The 17,413-nt window shown below is 36.4% G+C and overlaps 1 protein-coding gene across 1 annotated transcript; it reads left to right on the top strand.

Annotated features, from left to right (window-relative positions):
- Positions 1-15,614: 15,614 nt before the first annotated feature.
- On the top strand, positions 15,615-17,073 carry LOC144997684 (membrane-associated kinase regulator, putative (DUF1645)). The gene has a single exon (XM_078957558.1). The coding sequence runs from the start codon at positions 15,699-15,701 to the stop codon at positions 16,638-16,640; it is 942 nt and encodes a 313-aa protein (XP_078813684.1). The 5' UTR covers positions 15,615-15,698; the 3' UTR covers positions 16,641-17,073.
- Positions 17,074-17,413: the final 340 nt, after the last annotated feature.

The following is a 17,413-nucleotide window of genomic DNA, read 5'->3' on the forward strand; positions in this document are numbered from 1 at the left end:
AGGTTGACCTTATCGATCTATCCAAAGCCTACTTCTCAAATCCATCAGGAAATCCTAGAGCTAGTCAGTTCAAATCTTTCTTGGATGATAAAGTGGCCAAAGGCTTTCCGTCAATGAAGACTGCAGAATCTTTTGTTGAAGTTCACAAGCATATCATTGATCCCAAGACAAGTGAGCCTCTTCGTATAGTGATGTGGCCTGCTACTGCTCAAGTCAAACATATTCCCGTTCTTCAAAATTTTCCTGATGGGTCTCTTCAGTCCATGCTATATTGGGTGTATGATGATTCATCAGATGCTGTTGTTATCAAACTCAAGGAACATTGTATCCGCCTGTATGACAAAAGGGATTTGCTTTAATTTGGCAAGCGGGACATACATCAGCTTGCAAATCATCAGATTATAGTAGCTGAAGAAGTTTTTGAGCCTGCTACAAAAGAGTACACACTGATGGTGGCTACGATCATTGACAAGAAAATATTGAATGGAGCAATGGGAAGATCTGACGTGCTGGTGGTCGACAAGGACTGAGTTCAAGCTAGCACCAAACCAAGGGGGAGATTGAAGGGTCCAGTTAATGGTTTGGTCTAGGCTTTGGGTGTATATTGTTTTGGATAGAGTCTGTAATACTATTTATGAGTTGTGTATGCATTTTGGATTGTCTGTGAGTTTAAGACCGTAAACTATGTATACGGTCGTAAACTAGTTTACGGCCGTAAACCCTGTTTACGGTAGCAAACCCAGTTTACGGTCTGGTCTTGTATAAATAGTGGAGGAGTCGGTCTTTTGTGGTTGTTGATGCCGTTGCGTTTACACAGATTCCATCGAGTTGTACCTGACGATTTATTGAATATAATCATGTGCAAGCTTGGTTCCTTTTCATCTTATTCTTCTTGTGTGATTGATTGTTGCTTAACTACTGGTAAAGATCCATATTTGGACCTTACAAATAACATGCAAAACTGAAACAATAGTAAATAATTGACAATGATAGCAACACTTTACTTATACATAAATCACAAATTTTATTCATCATCAAATGTCGATTACATTTTAAAGTTTCAGAAAATCCTATCTAATATGTAAAACTAATATCGTCCCTCAGCCCGATGCGCCTCGCATGCTGCAAATGCTTAACCCTCGTCAGTCCCTTCGTAAGGGGATCTATAGGGTTCTCATCTGATGATACCCTCTTTGCCACGAGGAGTCCTATTTCTATCTTGTGTCTTATGAAGTGATATTTTATGTCAATGTGTCAGGATCTGCCATGATCTCTCGGTTCCTTGGCTAAGGCAACCGCACTATTGTTGTCACAGAAAATCTCCATAGGCTCCTTAATAGCTGGTACAACTCCAAGGTCTCCAATGTAGTTCTTCAGCCATATCGCCTCCTTCGCTGCTTCACTCGTTGCTATATACTCTGATTCACAAGTCGAATCAGCCACCGTCTCCTGCTTGGAACTCTTCCAAGAGATTGCCCCTCCATTTAGGGTAAAGACCTAGCCCGACTGAGAGCGGAAGTTATCCCTATTTGTCTAAAAACTAGCATCACTATACCATAATACTCTCAAGTCATCACTCCCACCAAGGGTAAGGATCCAATCCTTAGTCCTCCGCAGGTACTTGAGAATGTTCTTTACCGCGGTCTAATGAGCCTTGCCGGGGTTCCCTTGATATCTGCTGACCATGCTCAAAGAAAAGGCCACATCAGGGTGGGTACAAGTCATAGCATACATAATTGAGCCTACAGCGGAAGCATACGGTAATCGACTCATTTCTGCGATCTCAGCCTCTGTACTCGAAATCTGATTCTTACTCAGTTTGGCATTGCTTGGATCGGTAAATCTCCTTTCTTGGAATTCTGCATGTTGATATCCAAGCAGGTACTCTGACTAAGTCCAATTAGTCTTTTACTCCTTTCTTTTAATATCCTTATCCCTAGGATATAAGCAGCTTCCCCTAGGTCCTTCATAGCAAAGCACATCCCAAGGCAGGACTTAACCTCCTGCAAGGTTGGGATGTCATTTCCTATAAGTATTATGTCATCTACATACAGTACCAAGAAGCTAACTATACTCCCACTAGCTCTGACATACACCCAAGACTCATCTACACTTCTCGAGAAGCCAAACTCTTTGACCTTCTCATCGAAACAAAGATTCCAGCTACGAGATGCTTGTTTTAATCCATAAATGGATTTCTCAAGCTTGCACACTCTATTAGGGTATTCTGCATTGACAAAACCCTCTAGCTGATTCATGTACACATCCTCAGCTAACTTTCCATTAAGAAAAGCGGTTTTGACATCCATTTTCCATATTTCATAATCATGAAATGCAGTAATGGCTAGCATAACCCTAATAGACTTAATATTTGCTACCGGTGAGAAGGTTTCATCATAATCAATACCCTCAGTCTGAGTAAAACCCTTCGCAACCAGTCGAGCCTTATAAGTGTGCACTTTTCCTTCCATGTCGATCTTCTTCTTGAAGATCCATTTGCACCCGACTCTTTTATGGTCTAGTACATTGTCAACCAAGTTCACAACTTGATTGTCATACATGGACTGTATCTCGATGTCCATAGCCTGCTTCCATTTAGCAGACTTCGGGCCTGCCATGGCTTCCTTAACACTGCTAGGTTCATCCAAATTTATCAGTGTACTATCACTGATAATTGTATCACCTTCCGTAGTAATATGAAAACCATAATAAAACTCACGTGTGTTCCTAACCCGTGTGGAACGCCTCAGAGGTACAGACTCGTCAGCTGGCTCAATAAGAGTTTCCTTCTCAGGTTGATTGCTAGTGTCTGAGGTTCCTTCACCAATTGATTCTTGAATTTCTTCAAGGTCAATTTGCCTCCCACTGTCTCCTTGGCTTATAAACTCTCTCTCATGAAAGACCCCTCTTCTTGCTACAAAGACCACATTCTCACTGGGACTGTAGAAGAGGTAACTGAAGGATTTCCGTGGGTAGCTGATGAAAATACACCTTTCACTTCGGGGTTCGAGCTTGTCATGAGTTTCACACATCACGAAAGCCTCGCAACCCCAAATCTTGATGTGGTCCAAATTGGGAACCTTCCCGGTCCACATCTCAGGAGGTGTTTTGGTAACCTTCTTTGTAGGGACTAGATTAAGGATATGGGCGACAGTCTATAAGGCATACCCCCTAAAAGAGATTGGTAGCGAAGCTCAACTCATCATAGAGTGCACGATGTCTAAAAATGTTCGATTACGCCTCTCATCTACACCATTCAGCTGTGGTGTCCTGGGAGGAGTCAATTGTGAGACAATCCCACACTCCTTAAGATAGTCAAGGAACTCGGTACTAAGATACTCACCACCTCTATCGGATTGAAGCATCTTAATGTTCCTGCCCAATTGATTTTATACTTCTTGTTTAAATTCTTTAAACCTTTCAAAGGTATCTGACTTATGTTTGATTAAGTAGACATAACCATATCTACTAAAATCATCAATAAAAGTCACATAATACCGATTAGCATCCCTTGTGTTGGTTTTGAATGGTCTACACACATCAGTATGTATTAGGTCCAACAAACCCTCACCCCGTTCACAAGTACCAGTGAAGGGTGATTTTGTCATCTTTCCAAGTAGACAAGATTCACAACTATCATCCGATTTATGGTCAAATGATTCCAAGACTCCATCCTTTTGGAGTTGGCCTATGCGTTGCCTGTTTACATGTCCAAGACAATAATGCCATAATGATGCTTTATCTAGGCTAGTAGAAGAATCAATATACAATACATTATTTCCTAAGTTGTCTACAACCGACACAGTTTCATACACACCATCGCAAGGTAATGCTTTAAAATAAAACACATTATTAAAGAAAGCATCAATACCACCACATTCATTATCAAACGAAAAGGTAAAACCTTGTTTGTACAAGCCATGAAAAGAAATAATATTTCTCTCCATTTCAGACGAGTACACACATTTATTCAAATCTAATTTTAACCCATTATTTAGCAACAAAGTATAAACTCCAATCTTGGAAACAGGTGAAGCCTTCCTATTCCCCATGATCAAGTTTATCTTCCTGTGCTCCACATCCTCACTTCTTCTTAGGCCCTACAAATCAGAACATATGTGAATACCACATCCTGTATCAAGCACCCAAGAGTTAGAATATGGTGAGTTATTAGACAATATTGTGTAAATACCTGCGTGGGTGGGTTTCACTTTCACATCCTTCATATCTTGCAAGTACTTAGGGCAGTTTCGCTTCCAGTGCCCCTTGTCCTGGCAATAGTAGCAATTAGCATCCTTGGGAATGGCAGAAGGAGTGACAGAACTGCTATTGGTCCTTAATGAGGAGCCTTCAAGAGACTTTCCCTTGGTACCCTTCAAAGGGGCTTCCTCTTTTTCCCTTTGCCTTGCCCGATAGCCAAAAGAGGGGTGGATGTTGGAGTAGGAGTAATAGAGGTAACAACCGACTTGCCCTTAAGACCGGTTTCAGCGGTCTTCAAGAGTCCTTGAAGTTTGCTAAGAGTAACTTCCTCCTTGTTCATATGCTATGTCATACGAAATTGGTCATAGCAAGAAGGTAAGGATTGCAAAATGATGTCAATTGCCAACTCCTCAGGGAAGTTCACATTTAGCTTGAGCAAACAGTCCACATACCTTTGCATCTTTTGCATGTGGCCCGGGATGGATTCACCATCCTTCATGCGGGTTGTTATCATGGAGGAGATTATTTCATACCGCTCCTGAAGAGCACTCTGATGGTACCTTTCCATCAGGTCTTGGTGCATCTCAAAAGGGTAAAAGTCCTCATAGGACTTTTGGAGCTCGACTGTCATCGTGGCCATCATGATGTATGCTACCTTAGTATCATCTCTCTCATGCGTCCTGAATTCATCGACCTCCTCAGGAGTAGCAGTGGACTCATCAAGCACCTTTAACTCCTTATCGAGGACATATTCTTTGTCCTCATAACGAGTAACCATCTTGATGTTCCTAATCCAGTCCATGAAGTTGGAACCATCAAAGATGACTCTCCCACAAAGATTCATGAGAGAGAAAGAGCCAATTGGGTTAGAGCCTGAAGCATTGTTGTTGGAAGACATCTGAAAGAAGAAATTAAGTTTAGATTAGATATATAGAGTCCTTAATAAGACACCCAAATGTAATATTAAGGCTAGGATCCAATCACAATATATTATACTTAGAATAGGGATGTCATAATCTAAGTAATAACATATTTGAAAGGTAGGTGAATGACGATCCACCAATTTCCACCATGAAAAATGAAATGAATTATTAGGTTTTAATTGGTTTGAAATTCCTAGATTCTTTTGAGATTCATTGAACTTTTCAATGGCATGTTTCAATCTCGATTATGCCCTTCAAGTTTTGTGACTGGGATGCCGAGGATCACAAAACAAGGTGTGAATAACCATGCTAATTCACTTGGTACCCTTAATATTATCACCTAATCAATGTGCCGGTTAACCACACACGCTCCATTGATCTATGACAAACATTAAGTCACCCTTCGTGATCCTTACTAGTCCAAGTTAGTGTGTCGGGTAACCACACACGCTCCACCAACGACTTGGTAAGGTACAAAGTGTGAATTCCATGGACTAGCACAATGTTCATATTTTTCCTAAGGTAACTAAGATTGGGAATTACAAATTTTTAGTTACTTTATAATAATCATTATACTTTTAATGAGAATTTAAAGTCATTGTCCTACCCGTTCGGCTAACGACCCCCCACCGATCAAGGAAGCGGTGTGTGAGAGTGGACACCTATCAAGCTGCCATTTTATAGGCAACAACCTTATACCCCACTTATAGACCGACTTCGTGAATGAGGCCTACTAACGGTAAAACGACTTATTCTTATACATATATATAATAATCAACCATTAATGTTATAAATAGTATAAGTGTTGAATTTTAACTATTAAAACTCTAAGGGGTGGAATTAAAGTTTATTAAAGTGTGTGAAACTTTACAAATTCCAAAAACTTGAGGACAAGTTTCGTAACCATTCACAACTTTTCATTTCATAACTTATGAATTAAAGGTTCATAAAAATGAGGACTCTTCATTTTTATGTAACTTATGTGTTTTAAATGTGTGTTTAAAAGAAGTGACCTTTGGATATCTATAACTTGAGGACAAATTATGGACTCCATTAGAACACATAAATGATCAAGAATTAATCCTAAACTGTTCAACAAATAATTCCTATCATCTTCTAAATTCATAAGAACATGAACATGATCATCAAAGTTTCAAGAATTATATGAACACATACAAAGCATGAAATTTTAATATAAGCTATTGTAAATGGATTAGAACAACCATTACACCAAATAAAAAAAGTTTTAAAACACCAAAACAGTTTAGGGTAATGTTTCTAGTCCATTTCCAGCAGCAAAAGTCGAAAATCTGCATTTTGAGGCTTCTACTCGCCGAGTGCACGAACCTACTCGACGAGTAGGATGAATTTGGTCATGGACTCGGCGAGTTCATCATGCAGACAGCAATAAAATTGACTTTTTTTCTCTATTTTGCATCAAGTATCAAACAAACAACCCTAGGATCTAATACCACTGTTGGGTTTTGAGCATTCTAACACTTCCTAAGTGTACATGTAACCCTAATAAACCTTGGATCTATGTTTGTCTAAATACATGCAAAATTTGTTTTCCAAGGCTTATAACTTATCTAGCATGGCATGGGGAACTTTTAAACATAAAAGGAACTAGATGAATTACATACCTTTTGATGAGTGTTGATTCCTTGGAGTTTGAGAGCCAAGCACCAATAATGTGAATGCCTCAAATGGAAATCACAGATCACCACAAACTTGGAAAACTTTATGAGAGAGTATACACACTCTTAGAAATCGGCCACACCTTACATACACACTCTAGGGTGCTATTTCATGCAACATAAGCTAGTTTATATAGTGTGCATGGTTAGGGTGAAACCCTAATAACCCATGTCTTTTCCTTTCCAAGGATCCATGGGTTAAAAGCTCCATGGACTTCCATATAAGCTTAACCCATTAACAAATGAGTATTAGCCCACACCATATATATATATATATATATATATATATATATATATATATATATATATATATATATATATATATATATATATATATATATATATATATATATATATATATATATATATATAATAGCCCATGATTTAATTAGTCTTCCTTTTAATCACTAAATTTATTCATAATTAATTCAAGATTAAAACTAATTAAATAACATGACTTTATACTAATATATTATAACTTATAATATATTAATAAATCGTAAGTATACAATTCTCATAAAATTATCCATAAATAGTTTGGGTGAAGTGCAACCCAAATGGATCATGCCGGGTCGGGTCAAGTATATACCAAATAAGTTATCGACTTAGACACCTTATCCAACACTAAGAACCGCTAAAAATGGATTTAAAGGGAAAAGTATTGAATCCACTCCTACTCTTGCTGCTGCTCCAGTCCTGGCTATTGGATAAGGGAAGGGGAAAAGGAGTAAAGCTCCCTCTAAGAAAAAATGGAAGGGAAAATCTCATGATGAGTCTTATTCTAGTGGACCCAAAGCAAAATTCTGTTTTGCTCCCTCTGCCTCTGATTCAAAAGATGCAATTTGTTTCTACTGCTAAGACAAGGGGCATTGGAAGAGAAGCTGCCCTAAGTACCTGCATGACATTAAGGATGGCGAGATCAAGCCTACCTCGACAAGTATTTACACTATTTTGTCTAAAAATTCATTGCATTCTAATTCTTGAGTCCTTGATACAGGATGTGGTTTCACATTTTCTCTGAATTGTAGGGACTAAGAGAAAGTAGGAATGTGGAGCTTCGGAAGATGAACCTGATAATGGACAATAGGAGATCATCACCTGTTATCAAGATCGGCGTTTATTCTTTGAAGCTTAGTAGTGGATTATGTTTAGACTTGAATAACTGTTTCTATTTATCAGAAATGGCGAGGAATATTATTTCTTTTCATATTTTATACAGACAAGGATTTAGATATTCATTTAATAATGAAATTAGTTCTATTAATACTTATTTTAATTTTGTATTTTATTTTGAAGCATTGCCTTGTGACGGTGTATATGAAACTGTGATGGTTGTAGACAATTTAGGAAATAATGTGTTGCACGCTGATTCATCTAATGGTTTAGACAAAGCATGCTTGTGGCATTGTCATCTTGGAGATGTCAAAAAGAAGTGCATTACCCAACTCCAAAAGGATGGAGTGTTGGAATCGTTTGACTTTAGTTTGGATGATACATGCGAATCTTGTTTACTTGGAAAGATGACAAAATCACATTTCACTGGTTTGTGTGAAAGAGGTGAGGGATTGTTGGATCTCATACACACTGATGTGTGTGGGCCCTTACAATCCACCACAAGGGATGCGAATCGATTTTATGTGACTTTTACCGATGAGTATAGCATATATGGATATATCTACTTAATCAAGCATATGTTAGAAACCTTTGAAAAATTCAAAGAATTCAAACATGAAGTCGAGAATCAATTGGGCAGGAAGATCAAGATGCTCAGATGCGATAGGGGTGGTGAGTATCTTAGTATCGAGTTCCACGACTACCTCAAGGAGCGTGGAAATGTTTCACAATTGACACCTCCTAGAACACCACAGCTTAATAGTGTGGTTGAGATGCGTAATCGAACCTCTTTGGATATGGTTCGTCCCATGATCAAAAGAGAACAACCAAAAGGTTGAGAATGCGAGAAAAGATCTAGACCATCTAAATATTCAAATCTAAGGCTATTATCATACAGACCATTTACGTAAATTATGAAATTTATTGGTATTAAAGTGTAACTTTGAAATGGTGAAAAGGGTATAAAAGTAATTAAATGTTTATTTAATTTCTATAACTTCTCCCCCACAATGATATCTTTCCTTTTAATTTGTCGTCTCTCTCTCTCTCTCTCTCTCTCTATATATATATATATATATATATATATATATATATATATATATATATATATATATATATACCTAGGGCACGCCTCGTTGCTTCCGTAGCTCATCTCTACACCACGATAGCATCTAAAAATGTGAAACAGATGAGAGAGTACACGAGGATTTAGAGTGAGTCGAGAAGGAGGAGGGTGAAGCAGTAGTGTTGGAGGTATATTGGCGGCGATATAGGTGATCGTACACCGGTATTGGGACTGCACACCGAGTGTGACCATGGTGGTTTGAAGTTGTGATTATCATCCTTTTTCATATTTTTTTCTTCTAGTTCATGTTTCGAATGAAGATCGATAGTGCTAATGGTACATTTTTGTTGTATACACATGCGTTTTGATTTTCATATTCCAATTTTTTTGAAACAATTTTGTTTGAATGAAGATCGAAACGGTTGTGTGGAAGTGGATAACGATGAAGAAATTAATGAGGAAGAATCAATTTGCGGAATCTGTTTTGATTCATGTGATGAAGGTAATCAACTGATGGAATGCAGTTGCAAAGGTGCACAGACAAACCATGAACCCACAAAATCAACATCATATGAATTCAGGAACAATAAGGTAATTGGACCCTATTTTAACCTATATAAGCTTTATTTATTTTTCAAATTTTAATTGAGAATTCAGAATTCCTGGATTCCTACATGTTTGTTTATTCAGTGCATGGTAGGATTTTGTGGTGCTAGTTATGATAAGTAAAATAATTAGTTTATGATATATTAAATATGATCAAGTGAATCTTTTTTAAATGTATATTCATAACAAACATGAATGGTTTTTTTAATCTATATATATATATATATATATATATATATATATATATATATATATATATAACATCTATAATCATTATAAACATAGCTATAATCATACATGAATATAGTTATTATGTATGTAATTTTAAATATCTTAAAATCAATATGTAGGTTTGAATCCAAGAGTAGCAATGATCAATTGTCCTTTTGTTTTTCTGTATTGTTGAAACATAGAAGTGACCCTCTTAAACTTATTACAAAATGCAACCTCTCCTTTATCCACAACCACGCTCTCATCCGCAATCAAAGTACCGCAACCGCAGTCATCGTCATCATCACTTAGTCTAGTCTTTTATCTGTTTTTCTTAATGTACTCTCTTTTATCCAATGTGCCTTGCATGGCACACATAAGCAGATAGGTCTTTGTAAGCTTTGAGACTCTAAAAAAAGGAGTTCTCTCTTTCTGATTTAATACACATCTATAGATATTGAATCTTATATCTATTGAAATTCATAACTTGCTCTCTCATCTACTTCTTACTATCTGAATTCTCTCAAACTAAATCTGAATTATAAATCTCTCCTTCGGAGCAAGTCAGTCTTGACTTAATCACTAAGTTTGATCTCACTTACTAACTTGGTCTGATTGCATTCCTTGTTAAGAATCAACTTATGTGTATACTTGATATAATACATGCTGTCATTTATTGTAACGATCCAAAATACGACCCAAAATTTTTTGTTTAAATATACTAAGGTTATCAACGATTTATAATATATCATAAAACCGTACGTCATAAATCCCAAAAAGTTATAATAGATGTGTCATAACAAAACATCCGTAACAACATAACATAGAATCTAAAATAAACTCCCAGGATAAAAGTTGAAGCTGTGGTGTGTGCAATGCCATCATCCCGAGCTCTTCCCTTTGCTTGCGGAAGTACATGAAAGCAAAACTGAAACTGTAAGCACAAAGCTTAGTGAGCTCCCCCAGACTACCACACACCATACAATAACATATAAACACATATTAGGTCTTTCCCACTGCATCGGACCGAAGTCCGGAAACTGCATCAGATCGAACTCCGAAACTAACCAGCCTTGCCCTCTGCATCAGACTGAAGTCCGGAAACTGCATCGGACCAAAGTCCAAAACTGACTGGGACCTTGTCCCCTGCATCGGACCGAAGTCCGGAACTAACTGCATCGGATCGAAATCTAGAACTGACTGGGACCTTGTCCCCTGCATCGGACCGAAGTCCGGAAACTGTTTGAGCATAACATAGCATAGCATAAACATATCCCCTAGCGTAAACACATATACTGCATACTGCATCGGACCGAAGTTCGGAACACATAACGCAAAGACATGCTTGAATCACAAAGACATCAAGCACACTGAACTACTGCATCGGACCAAAGTCTGGAACTACTGCTAACTAGGCAGGCCGACATTGTGGCCGTAGACTTGTTCCTACTGGAAGGAAAACTCACCTCATAGTGCTGGTTGCTAAGATGCTAACTCTAAAAGTGGCTGACTGCTGCTCCAGAACTGACCGGCTACAAATCTAAAAAACAGTAGATCAGTTACTTGTAAATGCCCTCAGCGTAAAATAACTATTTTACCCATGGTCAAAGTCAACTCCTTAGTCAAAGTCAACTTCTAGTTGAGTGGACTCGCCAACTCACGGCGCAGACTCACCGAGTCCCTCCTTTACTAACTCCGACTTTAACTCACTGAGCCCCTTTCCCACTCACTGATTCACCCTGAACTCACAACTCAAAGGAATACGGGGACTCACGACTCGACTCGTCGAGTCCGAAGAGCAACTTGTCGAGTCCCATCGCAAATTCCATACAATCGAAATCTAATCCATTCCAGGGCCTCTAACTCATAGATCTGAGCCCTTAGGACCATCTGAACACGTAAAGTTGTTGAGTTTACGTGTAACTATGAAGGAATGAAGCCATTTCACTCAAACACTACTTTTCTCGGGAAAAACTCATCCGACTCACCGAGTTGTAGAACAACTCGTCGAGTCTAAGGCAATCTTCATCGGACTCGTCGAGTTTCTCATCCAACTCATTGAGTCCATGGCTATCTTCATATGACTCGTTGAGTCAAGCTTGCAACTCGCCGAGTCCATTCAGTCCCGTTTCCATACAGACCCCATTTGAGCCATGCAGTGGCTCCAAATCACAGATCCAAGCTTCTAGGGCGTGCTTATCACGTAAAGTTGCAAACTTTACGTGCATGCATGGCTTTAAAGGCTTCAAATGTCAAAACTAAGCTCTTAATGGGGGTTCTAAGCTCAAGAGGGACCTCAATCACGACCATAGCTGAAACTTTACATTACTAGAATGCAATGAGGGTCCAGATCTGAAGTATGACCCAAACATAAGGCTTAATCATAAAGGATTTGGGGACAAACAAGATCTACTAGATCAATAAACAAGATGGAGGCTTTATTACTAGAAAAGATGCCCACAACTGAGTGTGTTCTTTATCTACTTCCTCTTCCTTGAACTCTTCAATCTTCTACTTCTTCTACTTGCTCCAAAAGTTCCTTCACAAAGCAAAAATCACTCACACACTCAAAAAGGGGCTAGGGTTCGGTAAGAGATGCTCTGAGAGTGATGGAGGCGAGGTTGGGGTGTATAAGTGTGTTTAAATAGGGTGCAAACCCTTAAATTAGGGCTTCATCTAGACAGGCGGACTCGCCGAGTCCAGCGTATGGAGTCGCCGAGTTTCCAGCTTAACTCACATGATCAACCCGTCTTCTACTCGACGAGTCGGGCTACAGACTCGTCGAGTACCCCTCAAGAAATGAAAAACCTTAATTAAATCACATACCAGAAATGGAGCGTTACATTTATATTTCCTTATATTTCTGCATCTAATCATCTAACTATCTAACTCTAACTTTTATTATTGTTGAGCTTTATGATCATCAGAGTTAAACTTTAATTTGCTCAATATAAACTTGTTCTAACGTTTGTTTAAGTGTGTTACTTAAGTTTTTCTCTTAACAATTGGTATCAGAGCCAAAGTGGTCGTCTTTTGAAGCATAACTCTGATTTTCAAAAAGCCTTCTATACCACTAAAGCTCATTTCTTTTTAAAAAACAACAAAAATATATTTTCAAAACAAGGAAATATGGCAACATAAACAGATAGGACTTTTGTAAGCTTTGAGACTCTATAAAAAGGAGTTCTCTCTTTCTGATTTAATACACATCTACGTATCTTGAATCTCATATCTATTGAAATTCATAACTTGCACTCTCATCTACTTCTTACTATCTGAACTCTCTCAAACTAAATCTGAATTATAAATCTCTCCTTCGGAGCAAGTCAGTATTGACTTAATCACTAAGTTTGATCTCACTTACTAACTTGGTTTGATTGCATTCCTTGTTAAGAATCAACTTATGTGTATACTTGATATAATACTTACTGTCATTTATATTTCCTTATATTTCCGCATCTAATTATCTAACTATCTAACTCTAACTTTTATTATTGTTGAGCTTTATAATTCTCTGAGTTAAACTTTAATTTCCGCAATATAAACTTGTTCTAACATTTGTTCAAGTGTGTTCCTCAAGTTTTTCTCTCAACATATATAATGGTACCAAGAATAACAATGATCAACGATATCCCTCTTTGTTTTAGTATATGTTGGTAGCAGCAAGAATAACAAACACGATTGAGACATCATTTTATGATTACAAATGCATTCAAATTATTTATATGTTTCATTACTTGTGATTACTATTTATCTGTATTTTTTTTATCTCTATATTATCATGTATTCATTTATGATTACCTATGTATTTATATTTTTTTATATTTGTGAAACGATTTATTCATTTATGATTACAAGTATATCTTTTTATGTTTGTGTTGTATTAGTTTACATTAAAGGAAAAATAGTTAAATATTCCTTTGTAATTTTTTGTATTATTTATCTATGATGAAATGTATAATTTAATTATTTATGTAATGTGTTTTCTTCATTTGTTATTATGATTGTCCTCAAATTTTTATCTCTACATCATGTTGTGTTCATCTAAGATTACAATTGGATTTATACATGATTGCAAATATGTTTTATTTATGCATGATTACAAGTAATTAGATAAAATAATAATTTTTTTAGTTTTTATCAATTGTGGTTAGTAAAAATAAAAATATAAAACAAATAAGTGTTTTTTTTTAAATTGATATTAAATGATATTTTTATTAATTTATTAATTAAAAGGAAGATTTTAAGTATTTTTAATAATTGGGAAAAAAATTCCCATGATTTTCGGAATTAATTAATTACTTTCCACTTATCCATATTTAATTAAATTATTAAATACCTCTAATGCCTTTATAAAATAATTGACCTACAACTGTTCTCGCGTTCTTAACCTTTTAAATGTTTTCATTTGATATTATATATATATATATATATAACTGAACATAATTGAACGTTAACGAATAAAAGTTGAGAAAATTACAAAAATAGCTTAATCCCTTAATTACTTTGTGGAAAATAGTAAAAAAAACTCAAATTTCAAAAATAACCACCAAAATCACTGATGGACTCAGTCCATCTGCGATTTTACTTGTCCTTCTGCAAACGTACCAGACGCTAAAGCACATCCGTGCTTTAGCGACTTGTAAATTTGTGATTTTGCGTCCATTTGTAATTTTCCTTTTTCAGGGGTATAAAAATGTAATTTTTTTATTTCATTTTTCAAATTTTTTGTTGGAGAATTCATTTTATTAGAAAGGTTTTAAATAAATTATATAAAGAGATAACAACTAAAGTGATAAATTTTTGTAAAACTTTATATATAATAAGATTGTTTCATAGTCAAATCCTATCAATTTTATAGTCAAATTAAAAAAAAAAAAATGCAGGTGTGATGAGAGGAAATTGCAGATAAACTTAGTTCATTTGTGATTTTAATTAGAGATGGTGATATTTATATAGAAAAAAAAAAAAAAAAAAAAAAAAAACTAAAAAAAACTAAAAAAAACCACCTGCAAACGTACAAGTCACTAAAGAATGGTTGTGCTTTAGCGAATTGTAAGTAAGTAGATGGAATGCTAAAATCACAAATATGTTTAATACATTTGCGATTTTCATGATTATATTTGTAATTTGAGTTATTTTTTACTATTTTGTATAAAGTAATTAAGGAATTATGCTATATTTATAATTTTTTCATAAAAATTTACAAACATAAATAAATGAACAAAACTATTGATCGTAATATCGTATTCGCTCACTAAAAATGATGTTGATGTTGGATTATAAACTAAATAAACTTACAAAATAAACTTCGACCCAAAATATTTACAAATGATTCATTTACAGCCAGCCCAAAAGACATTCTACCATCTTTGTGACCGAGTGATCCTAAATTTACTGTATACTCCAATATATCAATAATCGTTATATGCAATTACAAAGGTTTTAATAAACAACTTTTTCTTTTTATCAAAATGCTATATGAAAAATCTTTTTAATTACTTTACTTATAAATAATAAATTAATAATATACACTAACTCGAGCAGATGTCATAATAAACGTCATGATTATGAATTTAAAAGAGACATTCATCTTAAACAATTAAAAATCAACATATGCATACAGTTGGAGATAAAATAGAAAAGCAAAAGTCATATGGAGAATCCTTGGCCCCAGGAATAGTCTCGTTCCCACTTCAAACGCGTACCCCACCCCACCCACCCCCCCACCCCCCACCCCCCTCCCACCATCTTTAACCCGCGTATATAATTTTGCACACAACTTCCCTTGATACATTTTCGGTTCATCTCAACCACCCTCTCTCTCTCTCTCTCTCTCTCTCTCTCTCTCTGCTAAATCATCAAATCGTTCCGGCGGAAGGCATGCAGCCGAGCTCAGTGATCACGGTATCTCCAAGCTTCACCAGCCATTCTGCTAACAACCTTGCGGATATTGCCGCTAGGGTTGTTGAAGAATTTCGCAACGAAAATGGTGGTGATGAAGATGATGATATCTATAACTTTACTGCGGATGATGGTAATGAATTTTATATTCCTGTGAATGGAGATTTGGATGGTACTCGTACTGAAAAAATGAAGGAAAATGAGGAGGAATCAGACGAAGACGAAGAGGAAGAGTTTGAGTTTGCTGTTGTTTGTAAACAGTTTGATTCATCTTCTGTCTCGGCTGATGAGATCTTCTCCAACGGTGAGATCATACCACGATATCCGCTGTTTGATAGGAGTTTATTGTTAGACGATGTACCTGATTTTAATCAGGTTGCTGAAAAATCGGAGACTAATTCCCCTTCCAAGCCATCTCCGGTGGTACGGCTTCCTCTGAGGAAGCTTTTCAGCGAGGAGCGTGATTCCCCTTCGTGTTCATCGTCCGAGGCGGATGATCTCGACGGAATTACTCCGGGGACATACTGCATCTGGAAGCCCAAGGTAGAGTCTCCTGGAAGGTGTAAGAAGAGCAATTCGACTGGTAATACATCGAAACGGTGGAAGCTTCGAAACCTTCTCCACCGGAGCAACAGCGATCGGAATTTCTCCACCAGTAAAGATGCTTCTATGGTCGTTTTCAGTCCTTTAACAACAACAACGAAGAAGAAAACTGAAAAGGTAAAGAAGGTCGAGAATACGGCAAAAGTAGCTGTTGCCGAGGACGACGGTGAACCGGCACCGGTAACATATGAAAACAATTCTGCAATCAAAACCAGCAAATCAGGTAATCGTCTTCAATCGTACCTTCCTTATAAACAAGATCTGTTCGGTGCTTTTGCTAATGTAAACGGATTGGGCAGAAAACTACATCCTTTCTAAAGCGTGTGATTAGGTTTTGCAGTTTACGAAATTTATTCAGTACGATTAGCGTATAACTGTCTGTATATATACACGTATGTTCTTCACCAATTCAATATTGAGTGTTTTGTTAGTAGATTTAGTGAAAAGTCGTTGCCGGAAACATCGCCGGCGGCGGAGCAGATTGCTGGTGTTTTGTGCTGGGACCAGATATGGCTTTATTGAAAAGTTAAAGGGGGTAAAGTGAACAATATAAAAGTAAAAGGGAAGTGGGGATTACGGAGCATTGGAAAATCGTGTGGGGTAGTTGTGATCACACAATATTTGTGGGGGGTGGATATGTCTTTTTGTATGGGAAAATGAGTTTTGGAATGTGGATTGCTTTGATTGTTGCGGTAATCAATTTTTAATCATATATTTATCTATGAATAATAATTATCTTTATAAGCTTTTATTATACTATTACAAATTTTCAATTTTTATTTAATAATCAGACATCTCGTACGTGATATAAAATAAAGGAAAAATACTAATAAACCCAGTGTGTTATAGAATATGATCATATAACAAGATAAATTATAAAGTGAAGAAAGATATGAGAGTGGAGAGAACTTTTATTCCAATATTTGTGATGAAGTCATCAAGTGCCTAATACATATGGCTCACTATTTATACTATCCAAATAAGATGAAAGATGAGCTACAATATGAATGCACATTATGATTGTGTATTATTACATTCATAAAACACATTGAAATGGTTGTTACTAATGCTAAATGATGATGCAGAGTTAT

This window comes from Lactuca saligna, chromosome 5 (genome assembly GCF_052625555.1).
Source record: "Lactuca saligna cultivar CGN05327 chromosome 5, ASM5262555v1, whole genome shotgun sequence".
Classification (NCBI taxonomy): domain Eukaryota; kingdom Viridiplantae; phylum Streptophyta; class Magnoliopsida; order Asterales; family Asteraceae; genus Lactuca; species Lactuca saligna.